At 59.3% G+C, this 27,140-nt stretch overlaps 1 protein-coding gene across 1 annotated transcript; it reads left to right on the top strand.

Moving 5' to 3' along the window:
- Nucleotides 1-621: 621 nt before the first annotated feature.
- DAZAP1 (DAZ associated protein 1) lies at nucleotides 622-25,440 on the top strand. The gene is given in 13 exon segments (XM_040629723.1): nucleotides 622-793; nucleotides 8,680-8,720; nucleotides 9,394-9,560; nucleotides 9,847-9,912; nucleotides 11,713-11,823; nucleotides 13,047-13,095; nucleotides 16,278-16,360; nucleotides 19,318-19,420; nucleotides 19,423-19,449; nucleotides 21,248-21,277; nucleotides 21,412-21,552; nucleotides 22,379-22,555; nucleotides 24,490-25,440. Coding segments are annotated over 13 exon segments (1,197 nt in total). The 5' UTR covers nucleotides 622-764; the 3' UTR covers nucleotides 24,663-25,440.
- The last annotated feature ends 1,700 nt before the right edge of the window (nucleotides 25,441-27,140 follow it).

Below are 27,140 nucleotides of genomic sequence, written 5' to 3'. Positions count from 1 at the left end.
TCCTCGCGAGGTGCGGACGCGCCGGGCGACTGCTGGGCTGCGCGGCCGCCTGCAGCGCTGACCCCACAACCGCATCTGCAGCGGCGGGGACACGCGGCGGGGACGCCCAGCTAGCTCTTCCCCTGAGCCTCTCCTCCCGGGAGACGAGCTCCGCGGGGGCAGCCGAGACGCGGGCCAGGAAACGGGCACCGCCGCCTCGCGTGACCCCGCACCTGGCGTGGCCTCCACCCACCGTTGACCCCGCGCGCCACTTCCGACCTGAGCTCAAACAAGGAAGCCCAGCCGCGCCTGCGCCCCGCGGTGCCTAGCTCGGAGTGCCCGAGCGCGAGCGCGCACGCACGCACGCACGCACACACGCACACCAGCACGCCCGCTCGCGATTCGGCCGCGCGCTCCCCTCCGCCGGGCGGGGCCGGCGCGCGGGACTCCACTTCCCAGCGCGCTCCGCGGCGACGCTGGTAGCTGCGGAGGAGCAAGGCCGCCGTGCGGCGGTACCGCACGCAGGCGCGCACGCAGGCACGCACTCCGGCGGGCGCACCCCTGGCCCCGCCCCCGGAGGCCCCGTGCGGGAGCGCGCCCGGGCGTGCGCAGGGCGGCGGCGCGGGCGCGGGGGCGCGCGGTGACCGTTGGCGCTGAGGGGAGGAGGCAGCGCGGCCGCCGCCGTTGCGCAGATCCGGGCCGCGGCTGTGGGGAGGGCGCCGGGGCCGGTGACCTTCCGGAGGCGGGAGCGAGCCAGGGGGCCCGGGACGCCGAGCGCCGCCGCCATGAACAACTCGGGCGCCGACGAGATCGGGTGAGGACGCGCCGGCCTGCGCCGCCGCCGCCCAGACGCCGCCCCGGCCCCCGTCAAGGTCACGCCGGCGGGCCGCGCTGGGGCCGGCGGCCTGGGGGTCCGGGGACCCTCGCCGGGGCCGCCGGGGTCGGGGGGCGGCGAGCGGGAGCCTGGGAGTCCGGCGTCCCGCCGCTTCCTGGCCGGGACGGCCCTGGGAGGGCCCGGGGGGGGGGCGGACGCAGCCGCTTCCTGGCCGAGGGGGACCCGGCACGGGAACCGGGAGGTGTGGGGGGGGCGGTCAGGGCGTCCCCGCCGCCGCCGCCGCCGCGCCCGAGTTTCCCGCTGGGGGATCGGGAGCGGGGACCCTGGCGGTCCGGGGCGTGTTGTCCGCCCCCGCGGCTGGATTTCTGGCTGGGGGACCCCGAGCGGAGCCCGGGGAGGGTCCGGGCGCACCCCCGCTGCTTCCTGTCCGAGGAGGACCCGGAACGGGAGCCTGGGGGCTCTGGGACGCCTTGTGTCCCTCGGCTCTTGGACTTCTCGCGGGGGGGACCTCGAGCGGAAAGCGGAGGGTTGTGGGGCGCCCCGGGCGCCTGGGTGCCGGTGTCCCACCTGGGGCTCCCGGGGCTCCCCCAGCCCGCGCACTAACTTGGCGGAGAGGCGCACGTGGCGGCCCCGGTCCCGGACGTGCCAGTTCTGCGGCCGCGCAACTTCTTCCACCCCGCCGTCGGGGCGGCGGCTTGCCTCGTTGCCACTCTTAACCCTTCCCGAAGTGCGAAGAAAAGGAAGGTGCGCGGACTCAGGGCCCGAGGGCCAAGGTCACGTGGGACCGGCCCCCGAGCCGAGCCGTAGCCAGAGCGCTGGGCGCACCGACCGTCCGATGGGGGGTCTGCAACTGGAGTACCTTCCGGCTCAGCCCCCTCGAGCCCACCAATAGACGCGTTGAAAAGAAAGAAGAAAGATACCTCCAGTGGGTGGACAGAAAAGGCTCGCTTCCTCGGGCACTCTCCTTGACCGGAGCGGAGCTTTTCTCTGTAATTATAGCCTTGTCTAGTGCTAAAGGAGCCTGAGATGTGAGCAAGTGATCCCAGAGGAGCTAGGAAATCCATTTCTGCCCTAGTTGAGGGGTTTGGTCTAGTTTTCTTTGCAGAGAGCGGCTCCTAGGCTATCGGCATGGTTTTACGGTTACATTTTTCTGTGCAGTTTGGGGCTGGGTGTCTGTGGTCTGGTGTACGCTTCTCAGTGCCCTTAGCTTTGAAGAGACGCAGTGTGTCTGCTCGAGTGCTTAATTTGGTAAGTCATTGTTTGCGGGGTATGACTGGCCCCACAGGGCTTCCAGCTCCACGTTACTCCTGTGGACATAAATGCCTTTTGTGGGCTTTGTCTCTCAAAACCCCACACCATAGAGGACTGGGAAGAGGACCCTTAACTTCTGGTCTGATTTGTGTTAAAAAGCATGTCCAGGGACTGCAAGACGGTGAGTTCTTTGTGTTACATGGGTGAAAAGTTGCAGCACTTCTGATGGGAAACTAGGGTATAGGGAGAAAGTGCTCCAGAAGTGGGGCTGAGCCTGACAGGAGAGTCTGCGGGCCTGCCACATCCCCATGGTGCTGGCCTTCCAGAATGCAACCACATACCGCCCAGGGTGGGGGTCTTCAGGCTTGGGGCTGCTTCTTTCTCTCAGCAGGGAGAGCAGAAAAAGGTTAGGAGGAAAGGGAGCCTGGAGACCCCTGAGGTGTGCTGCGAGGATCCAAGCCTGGGGCTGCAGAGGCAACTTGGGGACGCTGTGGAGCTAGCAGCAGGACGGGTTCGGGGACCCTTCCTGGCCACGTTCTCCTCCCCACTCTTGCATATCCACCCGGATCGCCTGGGATTTAAAGCTGTACAGGTGTCCCAGAACCCTTTAATTGCTTTGCAGGTAGAACTCTGTTGCTAAAAACCGTCGGCCAGTTTCTGTTTTACGTAGGATCCTTGTTTCTGTTCCATTGATGACGGAGTCCAGGGTCCACTTTATCTCCTCGCTCTTGTTGGCTGTCCTCGTACAGTGCGGGTGACTCCCCTGGGCTCCCCAACGAAGGGCCGTCTTGCAGTTTCCTGTGAGCGGGCCACGGTTGCCTACGCTGGGGTGGTTACCATGTGGGGGTGAGCGTGGCACTGAGTTCCAGATCATGGCAGATTTAGCAGGATGTGGCAGGTCCGAGTGATCTCTGACGACGTCCGCCTTCATTTCCAGTCTCCTTTGCGTTGGTCTTTGGTCAGCCTCGTCTGAGTGACTCCTGAAGGAGCGCTTGCCAGGCGGGAAGGGCTGCTCCCCTTTCCCTAACATGAACCCTCATGTAGGGGTGCAGGGGCAAGGCCTCAGCAAGTGTGTGGATGCATGGGGTGCCATCCAATGGGGGTGTGTTCTCCTGAGTTTGAGTCTTCCAAGGGAGAGCTTCACCAAGTCGTGGCTGTACCCGAGCCGGCTCAGCGGTCCCTGTGAAGTCTGGCGGGAGAGAGGAAGTTGGCCGAGACCGGTGGTTTTAGTTAGTGTTTTCATCGTTCTGATTGTCACTATCAGCCAGAGCAGCGGGAGGGCTGGGTCTTGAGGGCAGAGGGCTGATAGGAGCAGCAGTGTCACGTGTGGCCCTGTGTAGCAGGTGTGTAACAGGCTGATAGCCTCCCTTGGGGCCAGCGACCAGGGGTACAGGCACTCACCTTGGGGGGGGGGTCTCTCGGTTCCGACTCTGGAACTGGCACCGGCTCAAGCCTTACGGAGATCAGACCCCCGGTCTTTTGGTAGGCCTCCAAAGGCGCCTGGCACCTTGTTGGTGCTCACAGGTGCAGGGGGCGGGCTGGCTCCTGTTAGGCCGGAGGCGTCTTGTTCCACCAGCCTGTAGGGCAGCCGGCTTGTGTTGTGGAACCGGAGAGAGGCTTGAGGAAGATTTTATCGGGCGCGTGTTCTGTGGGTAAGGCAGGGCCAACTGGACACCCTCGCGGGGGGAATCCCGGGGAAAGGAGGGGCTCCTCAGAGAGAAAGTGAGGCAGCATGCGGGTCACTTTGAGAGAAGGTGCAGGGAGGCGGCACGAGTCCATGGCTGCTGGAGCTTGAAGCATGGAAAGCGGGTGACCCCACCTGTCCCAGTGGCCCAGCAGTCCCATCAGTCCCCGGGGTGCTGACAGGGTGAGGCCAGAGGCCTGGGCCTGGAAGAGTGGGGACTTGTTAAATGCCTGTTTTCACTGAGTGCCCAGGAGGTGGGAGGGGCCCTAATGGCTTGGTTCAGAGAGGTCCTGAGTGGGGAAGGGGCTGCTTCTTGCAGTGGAGAGGGTGATGGAGACCTCTGGGGGTAGAAGCTAGTGTTGCTTCTCTTTTGCATTTTGGAGCAGAGTCTCCCTAGCAGTGCTGACATTTGGGGCACCCTGGGCCCTGCGGGGGCTGAGTAGCATCCCTGACCCCCACCCACTCGGTACTAGGAGAACCCCCGGTTGTGACAATGACACATGTCCCCAGATATCGCCCAGTATCCTCTGGCAAATGAGACACCTGTTTGGGGACATCTGCTCTTTTCGGCCTGGTTCCCAAGGCGTCCCTGCCACTTGCTCCCGTGGCTTAGGATTTGTCGGCTGTAGCAGGAACTAGTTTGACGCCTGTAAGGTTGATGGTGCCCTGGTTGACTTCTGTTTTCGGCGTTGGCAGTGGGTTGAGCACCTTCACCAGGTGATGTGCCTGCCCTGCTCGCAGAAACTCCCCCAGAGTGCTTCCCTGCTGATACCCTTCCTAGAGCCCCTGCTGGGAGCTGTACTGGAACTTTCTGCCCCAAGTCAAACCCTTCTCTCTGCAGGACAGACCGAGGCTTAGAAGGGCAGGAGGCTTGGCCAAGGTCACCGGTAGGACGAGCCAGAGCTTGGAGTCCCATGCTCCTGGTGAGCCAGTACAGGCCTTGCAGGGAATGGCGGGGATCGGGGCCAGGCCCGACTGTACGTTGCACCACTGTCGCCTTCACGGGGTGACTGTACTTTCACACGGTGTCACACTGTCTCAGAATCGTGAGTAGTGTCTTCCGCAGGTTACGTGTTTGATTGAGGCTCTTGCCTGGTACCAGGGAGTGGTGGGGAACACTGGTCCTGTCTGGGGGAGCGCAGGTGGAGGGGCTCACAGTGGGAGTCTGTGGGTGTCGGGAGTTCATGCCAGGCACTGGGGCATCCTGGGATTTTCTCTTGCATGTGTTGCTCGACCCGCACAGTGGTCTGGGAGGGGGTGATCTCACCTTGCTGGCAGGAGGGAAGCCTGAGCTGCTGAGGGAAGGGCCTGCACAGGCAGGCTTTGGGGTAAGGCCTGAGCCCCAACAGTTGCTTCCCGGACTTTGTCTATTGCTGTGAAAGGGCCCTGAAGTGGGGTGGCTCCCTGGCTCCTGGGCCAGCGCTGTGTGTTCCTCCTAGAGCTGCTTGCTTCCCTGCAGGGAAACAAGGACGTACTTAGGGGGACAAGGTCCCAGGGTGACTTCACTGGAGGGGCAGGAAGGTGCAGAGGCTCTACATCGTGTGTACTTTAAGCAGAAAGAGCCATTTCCTAAACAACCATGGTTGGTCCCAGGTCCTGTGCTGCTTGCCCTCCAGAGTCAGACTCTGCCCCACTGCTGCCTTACTGGTGGCCGCCTCACCAGGCAAGCTGGCACTTTCTGAAGCCTGCACGCATGCTGTGAGGGGGCAGAGCCTGCGGTGGCTGGCTGGGGCCAGGGGAAGCCGCTGAAGGTCTGCTCTCTGGCACCAGTACCGTGTGGCTGCCCTAAAGTACACAGAGCAAGAGCGGCGTGGTCCTCCAGAGCGGGGTTCCATCCCAGCGGGTGGGGGAGGGGAGAGGTAACCAGAGCTGGGTGCCCCCAGTTACTTCTGCAGAGCCCCTTCCAAGAGGAAGTCACCAGCACCTGCTGTCAAGGTGCAGGCCCTGGGAGCCACCTCTCCTGGGCCCTCCTGGTAGTGGCATTGCCCGTTCCCCCTCAGGAACCTGACTCTGGGTCACCTGGCAGGGCTCGATGGAGCCAGGGGGTCCCTGTTGGTTTGTGGGGTTCGGGGACTGGGGGGGCTGACTGTCAGTTTCAGCTGAATCATGACTCTTGCACCCTTAAGAGCAGGGAAGGGCTGGAGGGGGAAGCACGCAGTCAGCTCTCCCCTTAATCTGCAGAATCCCATCAACGCCGGAGATGGACACAGTGCCCTGTGAGACCGTCTGGGTGCCGCTGGACAGGTGGCAGGGCGAGCAGCCCCCCACTCTGTGTCAGGCGTGCACATAATCTCTGTTGACTAGCGATGGTTTTGCTGCCCAGGCAGCGATGGAGCTGTTCCTGGCTGCTTCTGCCAAAGCCCTGTGGTTTCTGGGGCTCAGAGGTTGGGGCTTTGTGCTGGGGCTCTGGAGGGGGCCTCCCAGGACCTTGGGAACCTTGTGGCTCCTGTGTGTGGACTGGGGAAAGTGCGCCCTTGGAGTGGGAGGAGAGGAAATGGGAACAGGGAGAGCAGCTAGCCCGGTGCTGTCTGGAGGCTTGGGGCTCTCCATCCTGATGGACGGGGAGCCTGCAAAGGTGTCCCCTGGTGTGTAGCTCAGAGAGCCTAGGGCCAGGGGAGAGGGAGATCCTGCTGTTCCCTCAGTAGTGAAAATCTCTCATAGCTTAGGACTTTAACTTCAGACTTGCGGAACATTGCAGAAGAGTAAGCAGAGTGGCTGGATACTCTTTTCCCTGCTCACTCAGCAGTGGCTGACATCTTGCCCTGTTTGTGGGTGCCCCTCCCAGACGCCGTGTGCATCTCGGGTGAAGTACTGGGGAGTGAGCGGGGCCCCGTGACCCTTCACGTGGACCCTTGGGTGTGTGCTGTTTTGTAACGAGAGCCTCTGAAATCAGTGCAGCACAAGGAGGGCCCAGATGATGGAGTGAGGGTGCAGCGCGGATAGCTTTTTGCTGTCCAACCCACAGGGCAGAGTCCAGCCTTGTCAGTTGTGCGGGTGATGGTGCTTCTGGTCTTTTCTCCTTCATGCCAGATTGTGAAATTGAAACAAGGGCTGAAGCCTGGACTGGTCAGACGAGTTCCTTCCTCCATAGGTGGGTGGGTGGCAGAGGATTGGGTTGCTTGGAAGGATACCTGTTTATGACCTTACTGTTTTGGTTGGATGCATGCTAACTAGAAGCTGGTATTTGTCTCCGTGAATTAGGTTTTGTGTTTTGAGAATGCTTGAGATCTCTTTTTCCTGCATGAATTTGCTTTTCCACAGCGAACCCTTGTTCATTCCTGTGTGGAAGGGGTGGGCAGACACGCAGCTCCTCAGCGGTGCCAGCCGGCCTTGGGGCCTTCAGTCATCCGCTCTGCGCCCCTACTGGGTGCCAGGCCCTGCGGGGGCGGGGCCTGAGGCACAGCTCGCTCGCTGGCGGCAGCGCCCTGGGTGGCCGCGGAGGCCCGCTCCCCCGGGATTGTTGGGAGGCCGGAGGATGCCTGGCCTGACTCTGAAGGGGTGTGTAGGAGACACGAGTTTCAGTTAATGAGGCCTAGACGGGAGCCTCTCTCTGCTGCTCGATGAGACTTGTCCTTACAGAAGGGCCTGCCCCTACCGTGGTGGCCTGTTTGTGGCCATTCTGAGGACGGCAGAGGGTACCCGTCTGGTGGTGGGGACAGTATTTCTCACACACCAAATTCAAAATGCCCCTCCTCAGAGAAAAGGCTGGAGTGGGACCAAGCCCCTGACAGTCCCGCCACCTGTTGGAGGCATTTTGCCGGGGGCTGGCACGCTGGAGCTCAAGTCCCTGGATGGAGCAGGGGTGACAGGCGCACTGGCTACCTCGACGGGGTCTGTCCTGGGGTGGAGGACAGGTCACCCCTGTTGCTCAGGGGCAGGAGTGCCATCACCCTTGCGGGGGTCATCTTTTCTTCAAGCTGACTGTGGTGTGGTCGGCTGCAGACATCGGGACTGCAGGACCCTTAGTCTCAGACGGGGACTGAGCCTCGGCCACATGCTGGCATCTGAAGCCCTTGCCAGTTAGCGTCCAGGTCCCAGTCTGCATATGACAGTGCTCATAGCCCCTTCCCCCGCCACCTCTGTCATACCCACCTTCCAAGCTGTGGGAGGTCTGAATGATGTTTGAGGGGCCCGTGCTTCTTAGAGATGCCAGTGAGCGTGGCACCAGTGAGGGCTGGAGTGGCCCTACCACACGGGCCCGCCTCCGGACCCGCTCCAGTGCCTCAGTTCACCTCAGGCCTCGCCAGTCCAGGGGAAGGGGAAGGGCTCTATGGGTTCTGAAACTGCCCTAGAGGTGTGCTGGGCAGAAGAGAGGCCGGTTGGCAACAGGGGCAACTGTGGGGTTCCTCTGAAAAGTTCTAATGTGTCTGCCTGAAAGGGCAGCCCAGGCTACCCTGGGGTGGGAGATGTGGGACGGGGCTCCAGTGCTGAGTCTGGAGCTCCAGGGACGTTCCAGTGATTTGTGGGTCTTTACTCATGACCACGTGGAAGGTACCGGAGGCTTTGTCCTGGAGCCCCCGTCATTCTATTTTGTTGCATGTGCTTTTCAGACCTTGACTTCTAAGTCCACAGTGTTTGCAAGAGCACTGGGGAAGTATGCCCCATAACCCCACCCCAAAGCCCCTGTGGTTTGGGGGCTCCTGTCAGTCTGTTTGCAAGGTCTCGTTTTCTCCCTGCGCACGTGTGGCTCTGGACATGTGTTCACTTGCATGTTGTAACAGTCACCCCCACCGTCTTGGCAGATCTCAGAGTCATTTATTGCTTCCACAGCTGACGAGGCCGGGCGGTGGTTGAGGCGGACATGTGTCAGTGCCTTGACCTCGACACAAGGCAGCATGTCTGCACCGGCTTCTTGTAGAGTCCCGCCTTGGGATGGGGTGGCTGAGGTGAGAACTGTCTTGACGCTAAGTGGTTCCTTGTTGGATTGCAGGAAGCTCTTCGTGGGCGGTCTGGACTGGAGCACTACGCAAGGTAGGTGGTGGGGACCGGCCCGCGTGCCAGGCACCGCGTGCAGGCTTGTGACCTTGGTCTGCAGGTTGTGTGCACTCATCGCTCGCTCTTACCTTGGGTTGTCTGTTTGTTTTAATTCTTGATTGATTTATTGTCTTGAATTCTGGGGAGGAGGGGCGCTTGACTGGGGGCTGTCCTGATGTCTCACCAGAGTTACGGGAGGGGTACGGAGGGCAGGAGACTGTTGGTGTGTGGCGTGTGGAGGCCTGGAGGCTTGCTGGCGCAGCCCCTGAGCTCAGGCTTGAGGAGGAAGCAGCCAGTGGTTGCTGGCATTCCGGTGGTCACCTTGCCTTCCCTCAGACTTCACTGTTCCCAGTACCTGTGGCCGCGGCCATTGTCAGTTGCACCCTTTCTAATTCGTGTGAACACATAATGTGTCTGTGTCTGCAATACCCCGTCCATTCCCGTGGGTCTCCTGTCCTTGACCATCTTCCACACAAATGCACACCCACACCACCATGCCCCCCTCTCCCAGTCAGTTGACAAGCCAGCTTACAAGTTGCTGGTTCCACACTTTCCAGGTCAGGCTGAAGAACTAGGAGCATGTGTGCCTGTGTGCTTGACACACCAGCTCTGAGCCAGTGCTTAATACTCTGGTGTGTGTGTTTGTGTTTTTGTCCCAATCTCTGAGCAGAGACTCTACGCAGCTACTTTTCCCAATATGGAGAAGTCGTAGACTGTGTGATCATGAAAGATAAAACCACCAACCAGTCTCGAGGCTTTGGGTTTGTCAAATTTAAAGACCCAAACTGTGTGGGGACGGTGCTGGCCAGCAGACCACACACACTAGACGGCCGAAACGTAAGTGTCCTTCCCTGGAGTCCGCTTGCTCCTGTCCCTCCGTCCCTGCCACGCGCCACCCCGTCAGCTTGCCTCTGCCGCCGGGCCTCGGTGGACGTGCACGTGAAGGAGCGTTTTAGCGGGGTGCACTTTCAGAGGGTTGCGGCTCTGGGCTTAGGCTGGATGGGGCAGTAGGGCCTGGATTTGGGATGAATTGACTGGGGGCATGGGCTTGTTTGCTCTGCTGACACCTTTTCTAGAGAAAGTAGCTTCATATTTACAGCTGACTTGTTTGAAACTTCTGCAGATTGACCCAAAGCCATGCACGCCTCGAGGGATGCAGCCAGAGAGGACACGGCCCAAGGAAGGATGGGTAAGAGGCCGGGCTGGGTGGGGCCTCTCCACGTGCGCCACGGCCCCAGCAGGAAGGAAATACGTGCCTGGATCTGGTGGTTTTGCTCGCTACCGTTGAGAGCAGCGGAGATGTTCTGGTTTGCTGTCTGAGCACCAAAGCACTGCTCGGATTTGTCTAGTGGTGTATTTACTTGTAGCCAAGAATGTTCTTACTCGTCTGCCTTGAAAACCAGAAAAGGACCTCCACACCTGTTTGTGATCAGTTTGAGTTCCATTTTCTCTGCCATGGCGGCTCCCAGCCTGCCCCGGGGGGGCGGGTGTCAGAGCACCCTCTGCCTCTGCCCCCCACACCTTTCTGCTTGCTGGCTGCTCCCTTCCAGGTGCTGCAGCTCACAGGCAAGGGCCCAGCTGGCCCTGTCCGAGAGCCTGGTTGCTGGTTGTTGGAACAGCTGGTTCGGAAATTCGCCCGTGTGGCGGCTCCTCGGGGGTTCTCTGTGAGCTGTGGGTGGCCCCTGATGCTTGGCCAGTTGGAGCAGACCCATCCTCTGTCCATCACCCATCCCTCCCCTTCCCCAACCCAGCAGGTCTCAGAGAAGACCATCATCCAGGATGCCTTTGTCCTAGCAGGAGGGCCTGGCCAGAGCTGGGCTGGAGGCAGGGCAGATGTCTGGGCCAGGGCCCGAGAACCTGCATTTCTAGCAGGATCCAACTGCTGCTGGCACACAGGGCCTTCAGACCCTTGGAACAGTTTTTATTTTCCCAGTTTTCCGTTGGGAAACTTTTTGGGAACTTGACAGAACACTCAGAAGAGTGATACATCAAACCCCTAGACACGTTGCCTAGGTTCATCAGTTGTTAATATTTTCCTTGTTATCTGTGTTTGCATCCCATCTCTGTCTGTGTCCACTCCTAAGTTCTGGAGCGTGTGTCTCCTAAAAGCATGTTCTCATACACAGCGGCCACCCCCACAGCGGGAATGTCGGCAGTGGCCCCTGGCACCACCTGTGCCCAGACAGTGCTCCTGCGGCCCTGGGGTCACTTCTCAGGGGGCTTTCGTAGCTCTTCTCTTCAGACTGGAATCCCAGCCACGTTCAGGTTCCATTTGGTTGCTCGTGTCCTTTAGTCTCTTAGCAGCTTTACTGAGGCAGAGCACCCCTACGTGTACCCGTGAGACTCTCTCCCGCCCCAGAGCTCAGCGGCATTGGTCCAGAGCCTTTGGGACAACGGAGCCCGGAAGCCCCTTGGACAGGAAGGACAGGGGGTGCGAGGAGTGCAGTGAGGGGGGAGGCAGCATCCCAGGAGCGGGAGCTGAGGTTCTGGTCCTCCTCTGCGCACAAGCGTCAACAAGCTTGGGTGAGCGTTTCCCTCCGAGGTGAGACCCTCCCCGCCGAGGGTGGGATCATTGGGTTCAGGTGAGGTGAGCGAGAACTTCCCATAGTCCTTTTTTTGTTACCCGCTGCAAACCTGAAAAAACTGCTAGTTTTCACCGTTATGGCTGCCAAACCCAGAGTCCTTCCTTTGAGGTCGTAGAGCTCTGTGCTCTCTAGTTGTTGTAACTCCGTATGCTTGGACACAGGACCCACCCTGTGCTCTGCACGTGCCCCTGTGCCTGACCCCGAGTCGCCACAGGTCTCTGTAGGAAAATGAAAGGAGAGTTAGATATTTGCTGATTGTGGTTCTCTTTAGTGGGTTTTTGGAGTGTTTTGGTCTGGCTTTTAGCTGGGTCTTAAAACCAGTGCAGCGTGCATCACATACTCACCATGGGGAGTGTTGTGAGGGCTCCCCACGCAGACTAACCGTTTTTTCCTTCTTAAAACAGCAGAAAGGACCCAGGAGCGATAACAGTAAATCAAATAAGATATTTGTCGGTGGGATTCCTCACAATTGTGGTGAGACAGAGCTCAGGGAATACTTCAAGAAATTCGGAGTGGTGAGTTGTCCCTGCCCCAGAGCACGGCGGGTCAGGGTGGGAGTGGTAGAGCCAGATGTCCGTGGAGGTCAAGCCTGGCAGCTCTCTCCTCTGGGCCTGTGTCTTCCCCAAAGCAAGCCAGAGTCCAGGAGAGGGTTTACTGCTTTTTTAGGCAGACGAAAGCTCTCCAGGCCCATCTCCTGGAAGGCCCTTTGGGTTGGTTGTGAGCGCCGTGGTGTAAAGCGCTAGGTGGTGTCAGGGAGAAGCAGGGTTTGGCTTGGCCGTGGGAGCCAGCCTGCTGTCTCATCACAGGAGGGAATGTTCTAGCCCAGGTCCCCCGAGCAGCAGTGCAGACCCCGCTGGCCTGGAACCGGTGTTGCCCGGCTCTGGCAGCTCACACCGTCCGCCGGGCTGCCGGGCACTCACTCTCTGGCTAGGCGTCGTGAGAGTTTTGGACCTGTCACCTCTCAGTGTTTCCTGAGAAAGTGACAGCCGACCTTCTCCCAAGGCTGGTTTTGTTTCTGGAAGAGGCTGAAATCTTTTAGAATCTTATGGGGGTTTAGAGTTACTTGGGCTCCTGCAGGAAACTCCGTTGTAGTAGGGAAGACCGGCTAGCAAGTAAGCTCATGTGGGGGGCCATCCCAGTCATTGGAGGCAAAGGCACGGTGTCACCCCGGGTTCCCACCGGGTCACACACCCTGTTGGTGGGACCGCTGGTCTGTCGGGGGGCGGGGGGCTGAGCATGCCGAGGGCCTGGGCCAGGAATGAGGAGCGCCAGAGCACATGGTGACGTGTGCTCAGTGAGCCAGGGCCCCCAGAGGGCTGCTTGCTGGCTGGACATGTACCAGGAGTGCCGAGCTGCGTGCGGGTCAGATGGGTGGTCTTGGAGTGTGTGGCTGAGCACCAGAGCTCTGGGTCCTCCTGTCCCAGCCTCTGAGCCTTGGGCTTTGTCTGTGAATGGAAGGGCGCACTATGGTTCTCCCAGCTCTCACCTCCCCAGCTGGAGTGTGGGGCTCCCCGTGAGCACTTGGGGCAGGGGCAGCATGCACTTCCCTTGGCCTCCTTTGGGTCCCGTGAGTCTCAGGCATCAAACCCCATAAGGCCGGCCTTTTGCCTCAGGACTTTCCCGAGGAGTGTCTGGAGATGTTCCCAAGCTGTCATTTGCCTCAGGAGTTTTGTGGTAGCCAGATGTGCCCGTGGCTGCCCGTGGCACCCGGGTTCTCGAACGCTCGTCTCTCTTGCAGGTCACAGAAGTGGTTATGATCTACGACGCAGAGAAGCAGAGGCCTCGAGGTAAAAGAGATGGAGTTTGTCCTTGACCTGCCCCCTTCAGATGGCAAACTATTTCACAATTAGGTGGTGGTGGTAGCGAGCATTGCCTCAGAGAAGGATGATTTGGAGACACGATTAAAACGTAGGCCCTTCCTGTGCAGCCCCAGCCTGTCTGCTTCCCAAGGTCAGACGTCACAGGGTTTTTTTGGCTCGTTCTTTTGAAGTTTTTACAACGTGACATGAATTTTGATATGGTTTCTGTTTTTAAATGTGTACTGAAAGCTTGGTGCTTTTTTCGAAGGATGCACTTGTCACACAGGGCTGCGTCCCGCTTGGAGTCCCTGCCCAGGCCGGTCTCGTCCCGCGGCGTCAGGCTAGGTCTGCCCCAGCTCGGCTTGAACGTGGACTTCCCTTTATCCGTCCCAGGCTTCCCCTGTTTTTCTTGTTTCTTGTTCCCCCGAGACCGTGGGGCAGCGGGAGGAGGGTGAGGAGCCGCCTCAGCGCACCCCTGTGGCGTTCGGGAGCTGCCCGCGCTCGCACGTCCTGATGGGTTTGTGGGGCTGGGACGGCGGGCACCTGGTTTCCGTGCCCTTTTTTATTATTATTATTTATTTTTGTTTTTATTTAAAAAATTTTTTTTGTGGCTGCTGCTGTTTGTGCCCGGCCGTATGTTTTGGTGCATCCACCGCTTTTGGACCGGCTGTGTGAGCTGCCCTGGCAGTCTGGGCGCCGTGCAGCCCCTGCCCCAGCCCCGTCGGAGGCCCCCCTAGCGCACAGAGCCGGCGCCGCCGCAGCATGCGCCCGCCATGCTGGAGAATAGTTTGCCATTTGAACTTCCATCCTTCTCTTCCTCCATGATAAGTGACGTATCCTCACTTCATGTCGATTAAGCTGTTAAGTCTTAGCTTAACTTTAACGTAGCGTACATGCTTAGTGACGTACTTAAGTGTCTCATAGTGAAGTACAGTAACGTTAAGTAAGTTGTTTTTCCTTTTCTCTCTGTGAATTGTTTGTGATTAACGATATCTCTTTAGATTTCTCTTCTCCAGGTGCTAAATTATATCACACAGGTACAGGCCAGTCCCGCAGTCAGAGGAGGGAACGGGCTTTGCTCCAGTGGGGTGTAAACGAAGTTTCAGTGTGTTTCTGTCCGCTTCCTCAGTGGTGATGTCGCCTCTTGACAGACAGACGCACCCCTAGACGCCCCGCCCCGGGCTCCTTACCCAAGACTCACCGCCTCTTGGCTATAACGGACCACCGGGCCCTGTGGTTGCAAACACTCCTGCACTTGGAGAAAATGTTAACTTTTTAACATGCTGTTCATCACCCACGTTGTGTTCTACCATTTGCCTCCGGTCTTGTGAAACTTCAGGACATGGGAATCCTGACGGCTGCTCTTAGAGTCCTACCCCCCAGTCAGCCCCCGAGGCCTCGCCCTGGGCCCGGGGAGCACGCCAGGCCGCTGTGGGCTGGGGATGCAGGCAGGAGGAGCTGGCGGGGAGGGCACTTCGGCCTTGACTTTGGGGCTCATGTTCCCGTGGGGGGCTCACAATGTCCTCCACGTCAGGTCCCTGCGAGCACGAGGCCAGCAGAGGGTGGGAGCGACAGCAGGAGCCCCCGGTGGGCTGGGGGCGTCCCAGAGAGCTCATCCTGCTCTCTCCCCTTCCCAGGTCTTTTCCAGGGCTCCGCCTCCCTCCTCCCCCTCGGCCAATCTAAGACCATGTCCCTGTCCCTGACCCGAGGGTTCTGCATGTGTCTCACTGGGGACAGTGAAGCCCTGACCTCGCCCCTCGCCCTGGCCGCTGCCTTTGCTCGCCTCACACCTTCCTCTTTGGCATCCCGCCCGCCACTCCCCTCCCCCAGCTCCAGCTTCTGTCTCCTTCTGTGTGTCTTGTCATTGTTCTGCTGCCGTGACCCCGCTCCTCGCGCGCCGTGTGCAGATTCTTGCGTAAGTGTGTGCATAGTCACACTCAGACACACGCGTGTGCAGAGACACATCAGAAGCCGCCTGAGTCCCGGTGTCCCTCCCTGCTAGGCTGTCATCTCCAAGTTTCTGAGCTGTCTTCTCCCCCCCACACATCCCAAGGTTTTACCTACAGTCTTCCCACACAGCCCAGCTTCTGCAGCCTCAGCGTCCCTCTCCCGTCAGCTTGAGAGGCCTTGGGCTTGGCTGCTGCTTCCCGACGCCCCCTCCCTGCCCGCTCCGCACCGCAGGCCTGACCTGGGCTCTTTGCACCGGCCACGTGACGCTCAGTTGCTCTGCCCCCCTCCGCACCCCATGCCCTTCTTGAGCCCAGTCTGGGCTCTCAGCCCTTCCCCTCACCCGTCCTTTGTTCTTCGGGGTCCTTCTGGCAGCTGTCTGCCGCACGCGTCCTTTTGTGCTTAGAGCAGATGGGCCCCGGGGGAGACAGTGCAGTCGACTGAGGACCAGACATGCCACATTAGCTGGGCGGTCACACTCACCCAGACCAACCAAACTTCGTTTATACTGCCACTTTCTTGTGTTTGGGAAATGCTAAATTTTTTTTCCCTTTAAAATTCTCTTTTCGATGGTATGGTGCCTCTTGCTCTTGCTGCTGACAGCAGAGTTGGACCTGCTGGAACCCGTTGTGGCCTGTATCTCTGTGTATTTATTTACATAGATATGTACAGATAGATACCTGTATACAGACGTATGTTACTTTGACAGGACTCCTTGGGCTTACCCAACAGTGTTGGATAAGCTTAGCGAGGCACTAACTGTGTAGAGACCGTACTTCTGTTTAACGCGCTAGAACGATATATGGCTGCTGTCAGCACTAGTTGCAAAGCAAATTGCAAGCCGAGGGGGAGAATCTTGGGTTTCAGAAAAGCAGCCGCGCACCCACGGCACACACCCCGCCCGAGGCAGCGCCCGCGACCCGCGGTCCCCTCCGCGGGGTGCTCTGGCACACACCGGGTGCACCGGGCTCGCGCGTGGGCCCAGCCCTCGCCTTTCTCCTGTCCAGGCCGCCCTCTCTCTGAGGCCAGCCCCTGGGGGTTCCCACCGTGTCTTCACGCGGAACCCTGCCTCCATCGCCGGCTCGGGCCCCGCCCTGCAGCCTCACACACTGCGCTTCCCTGAAACCCTCGGGCGACCCCTCGGCCCGGCCCTGATACTGTTCATCATCCTGTTTTGTGTCACAACGCCCTGCTACCTTGATTCACTCTTCGTCGTTGGCTAGGTTTTGGATTTATTACTTTCGAGGACGAACAATCAGTGGACCAGGCTGTCAACATGCATTTTCACGACATCATGGGCAAAAAAGTGTGTAGTTGTAGTTTTATTTTACCTTAAGACCAAACCAAGTCTTAGGCAACTTAGGGATTTCACTGGAAACGATAATTCCGGAACAGAAAGAGGGCCGGGCGAGTCGCCCTGGGCTATCGTGCTGTGTGGGCTCGGGCCTCCTCCTGCAGAAGCAAGGGGCCCATCCTACCCGAGGGGTTCTGTCCGCGGCGTGGCGTCTCCCGTCTCGCCGACTCTGCTCCCGGAGCCCCTCGCTCGGGATCACATGGGACCGGTGGGTGGGGTGGCCCCCCGGCCGAGGGGCACGGTCTGTGGGGGCCTCCTGGGCTGGCCTCCAGTGAAATTGCAGGTTGCCTCAGGCTTGGTTTCAGTGACCACTCCTTCAGATGTCTGTCCTGCACTCCATTTGCCTCCTGCCGCCCCCGATGTGTGGTGGGCAGCGGACCGTTGACAACAGGTTCCGCGTCAAACTGAAAGAGACGTAAACATCCTGAAGGATTGGTTCTTTTTACTTGGGTCACTTACTGTGGAACTCCGGTCCCGACCACATGCTCTCGGTAGTACTTAACTCCATGCAGTCAAGTGACCTCTGGTGTCATCTTCATACTGTGTTGCTGCCGCGGAGACGGCCGGCTCAGAATGGGGCCCCTGCTCGTTTGACTGGGGCCCCAGAGCTCTTGGGGAGGTTCACTCTAAAATGAATCGCTGGTAGAAATTCTGCAGTGGGATCTCTTAGAGTCAGTGAGAGGCTTTGGGTCCGCATTTCTGCAGGATTCCTGTGCCCGCCCTTCTGCAGCCTGCTCGCCCACCCTGGCGGCCGGCGGGTGTCACGCGGGCGGCGTTCCCTAGTTCCCTTTGACGTGTCCTGCCCTCGGGACGGGACCACGGCTGTTTTTGTCCATCATGATACTGCGGAGGGACTAAGGCACCACAAGTTCCTGCCTCTCCAGCACTCCCACCCCAGCCCCACAGCCGCTCCCTGAAAGTTGATAAACACAGCGGCGTGGAGCTATTTTTACATAGAGGTGGTGAGGTTTCGTTGCGGGCTTAATTAATTCCATTTGAACCTCAGCAGCAGACACAAATCTCGCTCCGACGTTCATTGAAGCTTTTAGTTTAAAATTAGCATGCAGATTTCAAGGACGCATGCCAGTTATGAACACAAGTTCAAAGGAGTCCACGTTCAGTATTTTAAGGTACTGTGACATTTAAAACTTGGAGGAAGCCTGGTCCTGCTCTAGGGGCAGAAAGGCTGCTAAGCGCACGGATCTGCTCCTATCTCCAGGCGGCCGGCCCCGCCCCGGTTTTGTAGGACGCATCGGTGTCTGAGTCTGGTCTGCACGGAGCACAGAGCGGAGACTGAGGTGGCTTCTCGGTATGGGGCTCGACTTCTAAAGTAAGGTGCACACGTGTGGGAGCCTGGCTCCTGGCAGCAGCTCCCGGCTCGCCCTGTTCCCGTTGCCCGACCTTCACTGGTGGGCAGGCCACAGCAGCCTCTCGGTTCCTTGGTGGGGGTTCGTCCCCGTAAAGGGCTTGGGTCCCACTTCTAATTAAAACCAGAGTGCATCCGTGTTCTGATAGGAAGAGAGTAAAAAAAAAAAAAAAAAATTTACAAGGGCTGCTTTGCCTTGTAAGCAGGAACCAAATTCCCTTAAGGAGAGTATGTGAAGACTCATTAATTCGAGCTCTTTGAAACGGGTCCCTTGGTCCTGCTGTCACATCGCCTTGAGCTAACGGGGATTTGTTCCTATCCTGGAGTGTCCTTGGGGCATCAGGAAGGTAGGGTCTTTGTGCCTCTGTCCCACTTCCTGTTTGTTCTCCAAAGGGAAGGGGTCTGAAGGCAGAACTGATGGAATTCTGCATACATAATGCTTAGCCCACCAGACTGTGAGACCCCAAGGATGACTCCAAGTGGATTTATTATCTCTTCCTTCTCGTTAAAATTCATCATTAAAAAAAAATTGGAGACTCAGTACTGAGGCAGCCCTGTAATTGGGGGTCTTTGAGTTGTCAGTCTGCCCACATCATAAAAGCTGCGTAGGGGAGGGGGCCTTCTGGCGGCCACAGCGCTTGGTGCAAGGAGGGCACGCACGCTCGCTCCCGCGGTGCAGCCCCTCCGAGTGCTGCGGATCCTGGCAACGTCCAAAAGAGGAAGGGTCCTGGGCTGCTGACCTAACACAGTATGAAGATTGCTTACTGATTCAAATGTCCATTTTATTGCATGTTTGTTTACTTTTTTTGTTAGATGTAATGTAAGATTCTCTTTATCACATCCATTCCCTCTGACATTATTTTGAGTTAATTGAGATTCTTTAAGCGTTAGCCTGGGGAAGGTAAGTCTTTATCTTCCATTAGACATTTTAAATAAAACACCTAAGTAGACCAACTGTGTTTCTCAGGTATGAGCTTAAAGCACAGGCTGGGTGGGCGGGCTCTGGAAAGGTCTGTGTGTCTGCCGGCCTGGCTCTGCCCAGCGGAGGTCCCTCCTCCACTCCCTCCTCCACCGTGGGGCTGGGGTGGCGTCCGGCTCCTGCCGCGCTGGGGCCCTGAGAGCCCGGGAAGAGGGCTGCGACTGTTTGGTCCTGGTCTCTGTGTCCCTGGGGTGACGAGGCCATCGAAGGAGAAAGCTGTCATTTCACCTTGACTGAAAGACCCTTGTCACACAAAACTGAGGGCTCTCGGCCTTCGGTCCGTGCTCTGCAGCGGGTAGGGCTTAACATGTCTTACGGTTACATCTGTTGTACCTGAGAAACATGTTTTAAGCAAAAAGAAAAAAAAAAAGAAAAAAAAAGAAAAGAAAAATCATAAATTTTTAAAGAAAAAAATACTGGCCTAAATAAGGTTTATAGTTAAGTATTTAGTTTTAAGTCATAATAAGATGCTAAGTGTAGTCGTAAGTTATTTGAGGGTGTGTCTGAAGGGAAGGGGGTCCAGGACCCTCGGCATCTCCCTAAACCAGAGCTTCATTTGTCTAGGTGGAAGTTAAACGGGCTGAGCCACGGGACAGCAAAAGCCAAGCGCCGGGACAGCCAGGTGCCAGTCAGTGGGGCAGCCGGGTCGTGCCCAATGCCGCCAATGGCTGTGGCAGCAAGGATACGGCCCGCAGGGTAAGGCTCCAGTACCCAGAACCGGTCGTGCCCCGCCCCCCTGCCCCGGCAGCCGTGTCACGGAGGCCTGCTTGGAGGCCAGGGTCCCAAGCCTGAGGGGCAGCAGCTCCCCATAGTCGCCCCCTTTTCCTGCAGACTCCCTGCAGAGGTGGGGCTCAGTGCTGGCTGGACAGGTGTGCAGGCCTTGAGGGAGTACATGACGGCAGAGGTGGGGCTTCCTCCCTGTCCAGCTGCAGGGTTGGCATGCAGAGCTGTGTGCTCATCCCAGGAGCCAGCACGTGGGCTCTGCTGGGAACCCTAGAGCCCCTGAACCAGAGGGGTGCTGTCCAGTCGGCCCACAGTTGAGAAAGGAGCTGGTTTCCACGTCCTCACCTGGTCCCCTGTGAGTGTGGTGTGACCCTCGGTGGTGTGCTTGGGCCACCTGTGTGAGGCCCCAGCTGTGGTTTGAGCACATGGGTCTCAGTGCAGGCAGCGGAGCTGCAGGAGTGTCCTCGCCCCACGCGCCGTGCTGTGGAGGAGGCCACGTGCATCTAAGGGAGAGTTAGATGCCGCGTGCGGCCATGCGTGCTGTCCCTGTGGTCCGTGGCCGTGCCGGACAGTGCCTCTAGGGGAAGCCGGGAGGACCGGGTGGATGGTGGATCGTAGAGTCTGTCAGTGCCGCCATCGCCCCAGCAAGTGCTGCACCGTGGGAAACAGTTGTCAGTGAGGTTAGAGTGGGAAGCGGGCCTGGCCTGGCCATCTCAGAGGCTCAGATCAGATGCTTTAAGGGAGTCTGGGGGTTTTGTCCGGCTGGAAGGGGGCACAGAGTCCTGCCTCCTGGGCCTTCTGAATCTGCTCCTGCTCCCTGGGCTCTGGGCTGATGCTAGCTGGGCTGTCACGGCCTCCGCGAAGGGTCAGCAGAGTGGTTAAGGACAGCCTGGCAGAAGGGCTGAGGTTCCCAGGGCCCCCAGGACGGGATCTGGTAGCCTGTGCCTCCTTTAGAAGTGCAAAGAAGGGACGGTGTCCAAGGAGGGGCAAAAGGAGGCCAGGTGGGTCTGTCTGCACCCAGAGGCACCTGGCACGCCCCACCCCCACCTCCACACCACCCCACCAGCCAGCCAAAGCTTTCAGATTTGTCTTTTTTAAAATATTTTATCGCAAAATAAAACATAGGGGCTCCTGGGTGGATCAGTCAGTGAAGCGTCTGCCTTCGGCTAAGGGTCCTGGGGTTGAGTCCCGTGTCAGGCTCCCTGCTCAGTGGGGAGCCTGCTTCTCTCCTCCCCACCTGTGCTCTCTGTCACTCTCTCTCTCCCCCAAATAAATAAGTCTTTGCCGGGGAGGGGGGGCGGACACAGCCACAGGAGACCAGTTACTGAGACCAGAGCTCTTGCCCACTAGCACTTGACTGGTAGCCGGCCTGAGGCTCCCACCACCCAGCATAAGGTCAAGGTCCCACCCGTTCATTGGAGCCCCTAGTCTGTGGGTGTCCCCTTCACCCTTTCTGGTGGGTTCTGTCGAAGAGCCAGGGCCACCTGACCAGCAGGCTTCTCTTGGGGAGCCTTCCCCCATAGAAGCAGGACACGAGTGGCAGCCCTTTTCCCACACTCAGGTGCCTGTGTTCCTGACACCACGGGCTCCTCTGATGCCTTCCTCGGGGCCGGGACGTCCTCCCCGTGCCCGCAGCGCGGCAGGACGCCCAGCCCCTGGAGAGTGTTTCCAGGAGGGCTTTGCCAGCAGGGCGAGTGCTGCTGGGGGTGGGTCAGCTGTTAGGCTGGGACACGGACAGGACACCGACCGCCCTCTTTGTTTTCCTGTTTAGGAATGTGGGTTCCGGCAGGACAGGCAATTGGTAAGTCCTTATTTGTGGGCACCCAAGAGAGAACCGAATCTGAACTGGGGTGGGCCCCCGGGGGGCCTGGGCAGCTGGGAGCTATGTGCGCCACACCCTTTCCCCCTCACTCACCTCTGCGTCCTGTGTTCCAGGTGGCTATGGACCGCCGCCTGCAGGGAGAGGAGCTCCCCCACCGCCCCCACCATTCACCTCTTACATCGTGTCCACCCCTCCCGGAGGGTTCCCCCCTCCTCAGGGCTTCCCACAGGGCTACGGTGCCCCCCCACAGTTCAGTAAGTCCTGCGGGCCCCTGGAGGGGGGCTGGGGGCCCATCCCAAGATGATCCTTGCAGCTTGAGGCACGTGGCTGGGGTGCTGCCTGTCCTGGTCCCTCTGCTCGGAGGGCCGTGTGGGTGGCACATCTGTTTTGAGAGGGAAGTGTGCCCTCTCGCTGGGGCGTCTGGACCTGGTGTCGTAACTCGGCAGTGAGGGGCTTGAGTGTGTCAGGAGCTGTCGCCTGTGCTCGGCTCTGCGGTGGGGCACCTGGGCCTTGGGCAGCCAGCGCGCCTGCAAGGCTCTGTGCTAGCCCTTGGTAGAAAGGTGGCCGTGCGGCCACGCCTGGTGGCTAGGTCCTCAGCAGTGATGAGAAGCCCTTGCCTGACACACTGTGGCTGACTGCTGTCATTTCCACGTGCCACGTGGCCGGCCCAGACAGTCATCCCACAGTCTTGCTGGCAAGTGCTTGTGGGTCCGGGTGTGTTCTGTCGGAGTGCACCCCAGCTTGGGTCAGGCCGCTTGGCAGCCATGTGGCCCCTCATGGAACAGGTGTGCCTCTCCCTGGCCTGGACCACGTCTGATTTGAGTTCTAACCAGAAGACGGGTGGGTAGAAACAGGGGTGTCGAGCCCCAGGACGCAGTGGAAGGCTTGCTGTGGTGGAGGGCTGTGCTGCGTCTGGCAGGCGGGCTTTGTCCTTCTCAAGAGTACTGTCTGTGGGGTCCCTGCCTCACGCTCGGCCCCGGGCCCACCCTAGCTACGTCCCCAGGGCCTGGCCGCTCAGTGGGTTTCAGCAGGAAGTGGCCGTGCACTGTGTCTGTGGCTTTCTCTCCTGTTTGTGTGCAGGTTTTGGCTACGGGCCTCCACCCCCACCACCGGATCAGTTCGCCCCCCCGGGGGTCCCTCCTCCACCTGCGACTCCCGGGGCAGCACCTCTGGCCTTCCCTCCGCCTCCGTCACAGGCCGCCCCAGACATGAGCAAGCCTCCGACGGCCCAGCCAGACTTCCCCTATAGTCAGTACGGTGAGTTGGAGACCTGGCCCCGCCATCGCCTGCCTTCCTCCCCGCCAGCGGGAATGTGGCGGGAGGCCCGCTGTGCAGGGGCTGGTTGGACAGGGTCGAGCAAGATGGAAAGCAGGGTTTCAGTCTCTTGGGTTTTGGCCAGGGAGCTAGTCTTAGCAAAGCTTCGGTCATGCAGCAGGTGTTCCAGGGCCTGTGGGTTTGGGAGCCCGGAGCTATGACAGGGCCCCTAGGAGGATGACGCGAGGGCTTTTGGGGCACCCCTGGCGGGCCCTGTTCCTTGGTTGCCTCGTTTTCTTCTGAGCACGGGGCGGGCACCTCTGGGCCACATGGCTTCGTGGCTCTGGTCTGGGCGCACACTGGCTTGGGTGTTACCGTGGGCTTCACTCGAGGGGCTGCTCCTGGAGGAGGTGCTTCTGAGCCTGGGGTCTGCAGGGTGGCGACCGAGCCTGTGAGGGAGGAGGTCGTGTGAGGACAGGGTTGGGCCAGGTGTCCCGGATCAAGCAGGCCCTCATCTGGGGGTCTCCTGCCGCCTCTGCTGGGCCACGCGGGGGTGGGGGGGGGTTGCTGCCTGTCGCCAGGGCTCCCGGGGCTCCTGCAGGAGCCACAGCTTCAGCCCACGTTTCCTCGCCTGGGGCTCTGCCAGTCCCAGTTCGTTGCTCAAACTGTGTTTGGCCTAAGACCGCTGTGTCTGCAGTTGAAGCTGTTCTTGCCCTTGAATGCCATCCCTGGCCAGCTGCTCCCGGCAGCCCAGCATCATACAGGCTTGTCCCCCCGGCGCCGTGCCCGGCAGCGGTCCCCAAGCCATGGGTTGTCAGCCCCCCACCCCCAGAGCAGGACATGTGGTGTCTGGCATGCGTGAGCAGCCCTGGGTGGGGGCGTGCTGACCGCCAGCGTGGCCCCGCCCCTCTGTGGAGGCTGCCCTGGGGTAGTCACCCTGGTCTCGTCTCTTGCCAGGCCTGGGTACCTATTCTCAAGACCCGTCAGGCTTCGGGCCCATACTTTGTTTACACCCTTATGGTCAGGCTGAGCAGTGATGTGGCCTAGGTAGGTGGCGCCTCCTCATCCACGACCCCCACTCCGCCTGCACCCGGGCAGCGGACGCCGCCTCTGCCGTCCTGGGCGGGGGTGGACCTGGCGGTGCCCTCGGGACGGGGCCCTTGCCGGGGCGAGGATCTCGACTGGCCCCAGGAGGTCTGCTTCTGTAGGGCAGCAGACATAGGCCCCCGTGCCTACGTGCACCTGCTGCTGGGGACCCGGGGCCCCCGGGACACACCTCCATCCCAGGTGTGCAGTCTGGTGCTGTTCCCCTTCCAGAGGCGCCTCCCCTGCCTTTTGAGGTCAGCAGGTGCAGGGTCTAGGTCCTGTGTGGAGGAGGGACCTGCCCGACCCAGGCAGTCTCTGCAGGCGTGGTGCCGTGAGTCACACCTGGTGTTGGGCACACAGTCTTTCCCTGCACCCGTCGGTTTTATGGAAGCTGCCAGGTTGGGTCAGTTCTGCAGAGAGGACTGTCTCGGGTCTGGCGGTCATCTGGGAGGGAGGCCTGGTGCTAGTCTGACATTTTCTTAAATTCTGGGGGCTGTGTCTGAGTTCCCTGTGCACTCCACTCAAAAATAAACTTTCTAGAAGCCCTTGGGCCACGGAGCCAGGCCAGGTACTCTTACGTCTCCAAGCTCAAAGGTTTCCAGTGGCTCAGAGGGGCCGCCGGGGCCCAGCCCCGGGTCCTTGGGAGTGGATGGGGAGGCAAGGCCGAGGATGAGGACGGATGGGACAGACCAGGGGGTCCTCGAGGTCTCTGAGTTGCTTTTCCTTCTGTGCAGAGACTGTGGTCAGGGTCCTGTGGGGGAGTAGGATGGGCTGTGTGCGTGTTGATCCCTCCTAGGCCGTCCGCGCAGAGCTGCCGTCCCTCCCGAGCTTACCGGGCTTTTTCCCTACAGGTTACGGACAGGACTTGGCTGGCTTTGGACAGGGCTTCTCAGACCCCAGCCAGCAGCCCCCCTCCTACGGGGGCCCCTCGGTGCCAGGCTCGGGGGGCCCCCCCGCCGGCGGCAGTGGCTTTGGACGAGGTCAGAACCACAACGTGCAAGGATTCCACCCGTACCGACGCTAGCCGGCCGGCGCCTTGTGGACGTCGGGGTGGCTGAGACCCAGGATTTAGAACTTGTGAACTCGTGACAATCACAAACTTGGCAGAAAAATAGCGACTCGACGGTGGGGGGAGGGGGGCGAGAGGCTTTTGGAGGCGGCTGTGGGTGTCTGGACTGAAGTTTTTAAATATATTTCTTTCTCTAACCCATCAGCACAATAAAAAAACGTCACTGGTTCAACAACAGGGTTTAAAAAAAAAATGTCTTCAGCTTTAATTCAAAAACTTCAGGTTTCTTTTTCTTCCTTTTTTTTGGAATTATTTTCCTGAGCCTTTTGTTTTACCGTATATTGTAAACTTTTATGTTAAAGAAAAAATATACATTTACAAATTGTGAGATTTTTAAGAGAAATTTTCTACGATGTATACTGGCTTATTTTTTAATTTAAAGCAGGGTTTCCGTCGGCACTGGTGGCAGTGAGGGGCATTCTCAGTGCCTCACTCCTGGCTTTGAGGGTTGGGGCTCGTTGGTCCAGAAACTCTGGGAGCTTACGGAAGTCTACTGAGCGTGTTTTGTTTTTTGTTTATTCCTTGCTTTTGTCGACTGACCTGCCTGCGCCGTCTGCAGGTGCGCGGTGGGGGCCGCGCCTGCCCAGCCTCTGCGGGCACCGCCCCGCGTCCGCCCCGGCAGCAGGGACAGGGAGGCTGTGTCAGCCGTTCTCCCACACACGTGGTTTCAGGGCGTCCCCACTGACCAGTTTGACCCTGGTTTGAATAAAGAGAAGTGCGTTTGGATTAGAAACCCACGTTGTGTCCTTTTATTCCCTCCCCGCTCTCGGCTGTGCGTCCCCAAGGGAAGACCTGCACTGGCCCTCAGCCTCCTCAGCGGTCTCAGGCATGCGCGGCCCACTGGAGTGGGGAGCACAGGGCCCTACCACGGTGCGCCTAGGGTCTTGGCGTTGTAGTCGATGTGAATTTAAGATGGCCTGGGGCTGGGGGAGCCTGGTGAAAGCTGCAGATCCAGTGTGAAGGGGCCCAGGTTCCAGGCTCAGTGGCCGCTCGCTGAGCGCCGAGGGAGAGGTGCCTGGACAGATTTGGGTGGGGACTGGCCAGGCCTCCCCCATCCCATGGGAGTGACACCTGGATTGTGGCCTTGGGTAGGCCACTCACCTTTCCACAAACTGAGCTGTTGACGTGGATGGTGTGGGCATTGGGACACCCAGTTGAGGGCCGGCAGGAGGCAGCATGGTGGCCCAAGCCCCTAGAGCTTGGGTGGACGCCCCAGGGGCACCTGGTGGGGCCTGGCCATCCTAGCTAGGACCCCCAGCCGGGGGCAGGAGGTGGGGTGGGAATGAGCTCCAGCAACCCTCAGTGGCCACTCCCCTGCCTAACACACAGGGCCTGGCCAACAAGGTGTGTGCCGGGCCTTTCCAGCCCTGGGTATTCTGGATATTCCATTCCTGTCCATTTTCTTGACTGCCCCTCTCCCCAGATAAAAGGGGCTGTGACCGTCAGTGACAAGGGAGGGGAGTCAGAGTTCACTTGCACACAGGACTTCTTCGGCTCTGGGCTGGCCTCTCTTCGAGAGTGGGAGGGACTCCTGGGTCCAGGGGCACCTGGCCCTGGGAATCAGCTAGGAACAAAATGGGTGAGTCCTCCCCTGTTCTAGTGTGCAGGGGCCTGAGGGCCACTGTCGCAAACCCAAACCACACTGATTCTCTGACACTGCTGGGGTCTGAAGTCCTAAAACCCAGCCGTGGGCAGGGCTGGTCCCCCTGGGGTCCCACTGTGAGGGGACACGTCCCAGGTCCCAGCCTTTGGAGACTTTTATGTCCTAAAGACCACCGTCAAGATTTTAAAATGTAAAAAGAACAGGGGCACCTGGGGGCTCAGTTGTCACCTGCCTTCCGCTTAGCCCCTGATCCCGGGGTCCTGGGATCGAGTCCCACTTCTGGGCTCCCTGCTCAGTGGGGAGTCTGCTTCTCCCCCTCCTTCTGCCGCTCCCCCTGCTTGTGCACGCACACACTCTCTCTCACAAATATAATCTTTTAAAAAAGCAATTAAAATGTAAAAAGAACAGATGCATCCAAAATGCAACCGATGTGTCCAATGCACCAGCCTGAGATAAAGTAATGGACAAAACAGCCAGAAACCCCCATCCGGCCCATGGCCCAGTGCACATTCTGGGGCAGGGAAGGTGGGTTCAGCTCAAAGGCCAAGAGAAGGGGCGCCGGCCCTGCAGTGTTCAAGTGTCCTGTGAGGCAGCGCCCTCTCCCCTTCCCTCTGGAGCTGCTGCCGCCCCGGTTTACAGAAGGAACCTCAGGCCGGCGCCCTCCGTCCACACTGCGTGTGCTCTCAGTGTGAAACCTTGGCCCCTTTCTTCTGGGAAATCAATTCTCTGCAAAATTAAGGCTCCCTGGCAAAAGAGCATCATGCAAGCAACGCAGGGATTTCCAGCTGGCCAGGGCTCCCGGCACCACAACTTGCTCATCCTGCGACCCC

The sequence above is a fragment of the Ursus maritimus genome, unplaced genomic scaffold (assembly GCF_017311325.1).
Source record: "Ursus maritimus isolate PB19 unplaced genomic scaffold, ASM1731132v1 scaffold_14, whole genome shotgun sequence".
Classification (NCBI taxonomy): domain Eukaryota; kingdom Metazoa; phylum Chordata; class Mammalia; order Carnivora; family Ursidae; genus Ursus; species Ursus maritimus.
Note: the sequence above shows the minus strand (reverse complement) of the source record. Positions and strands in the feature narration are given on the sequence as shown.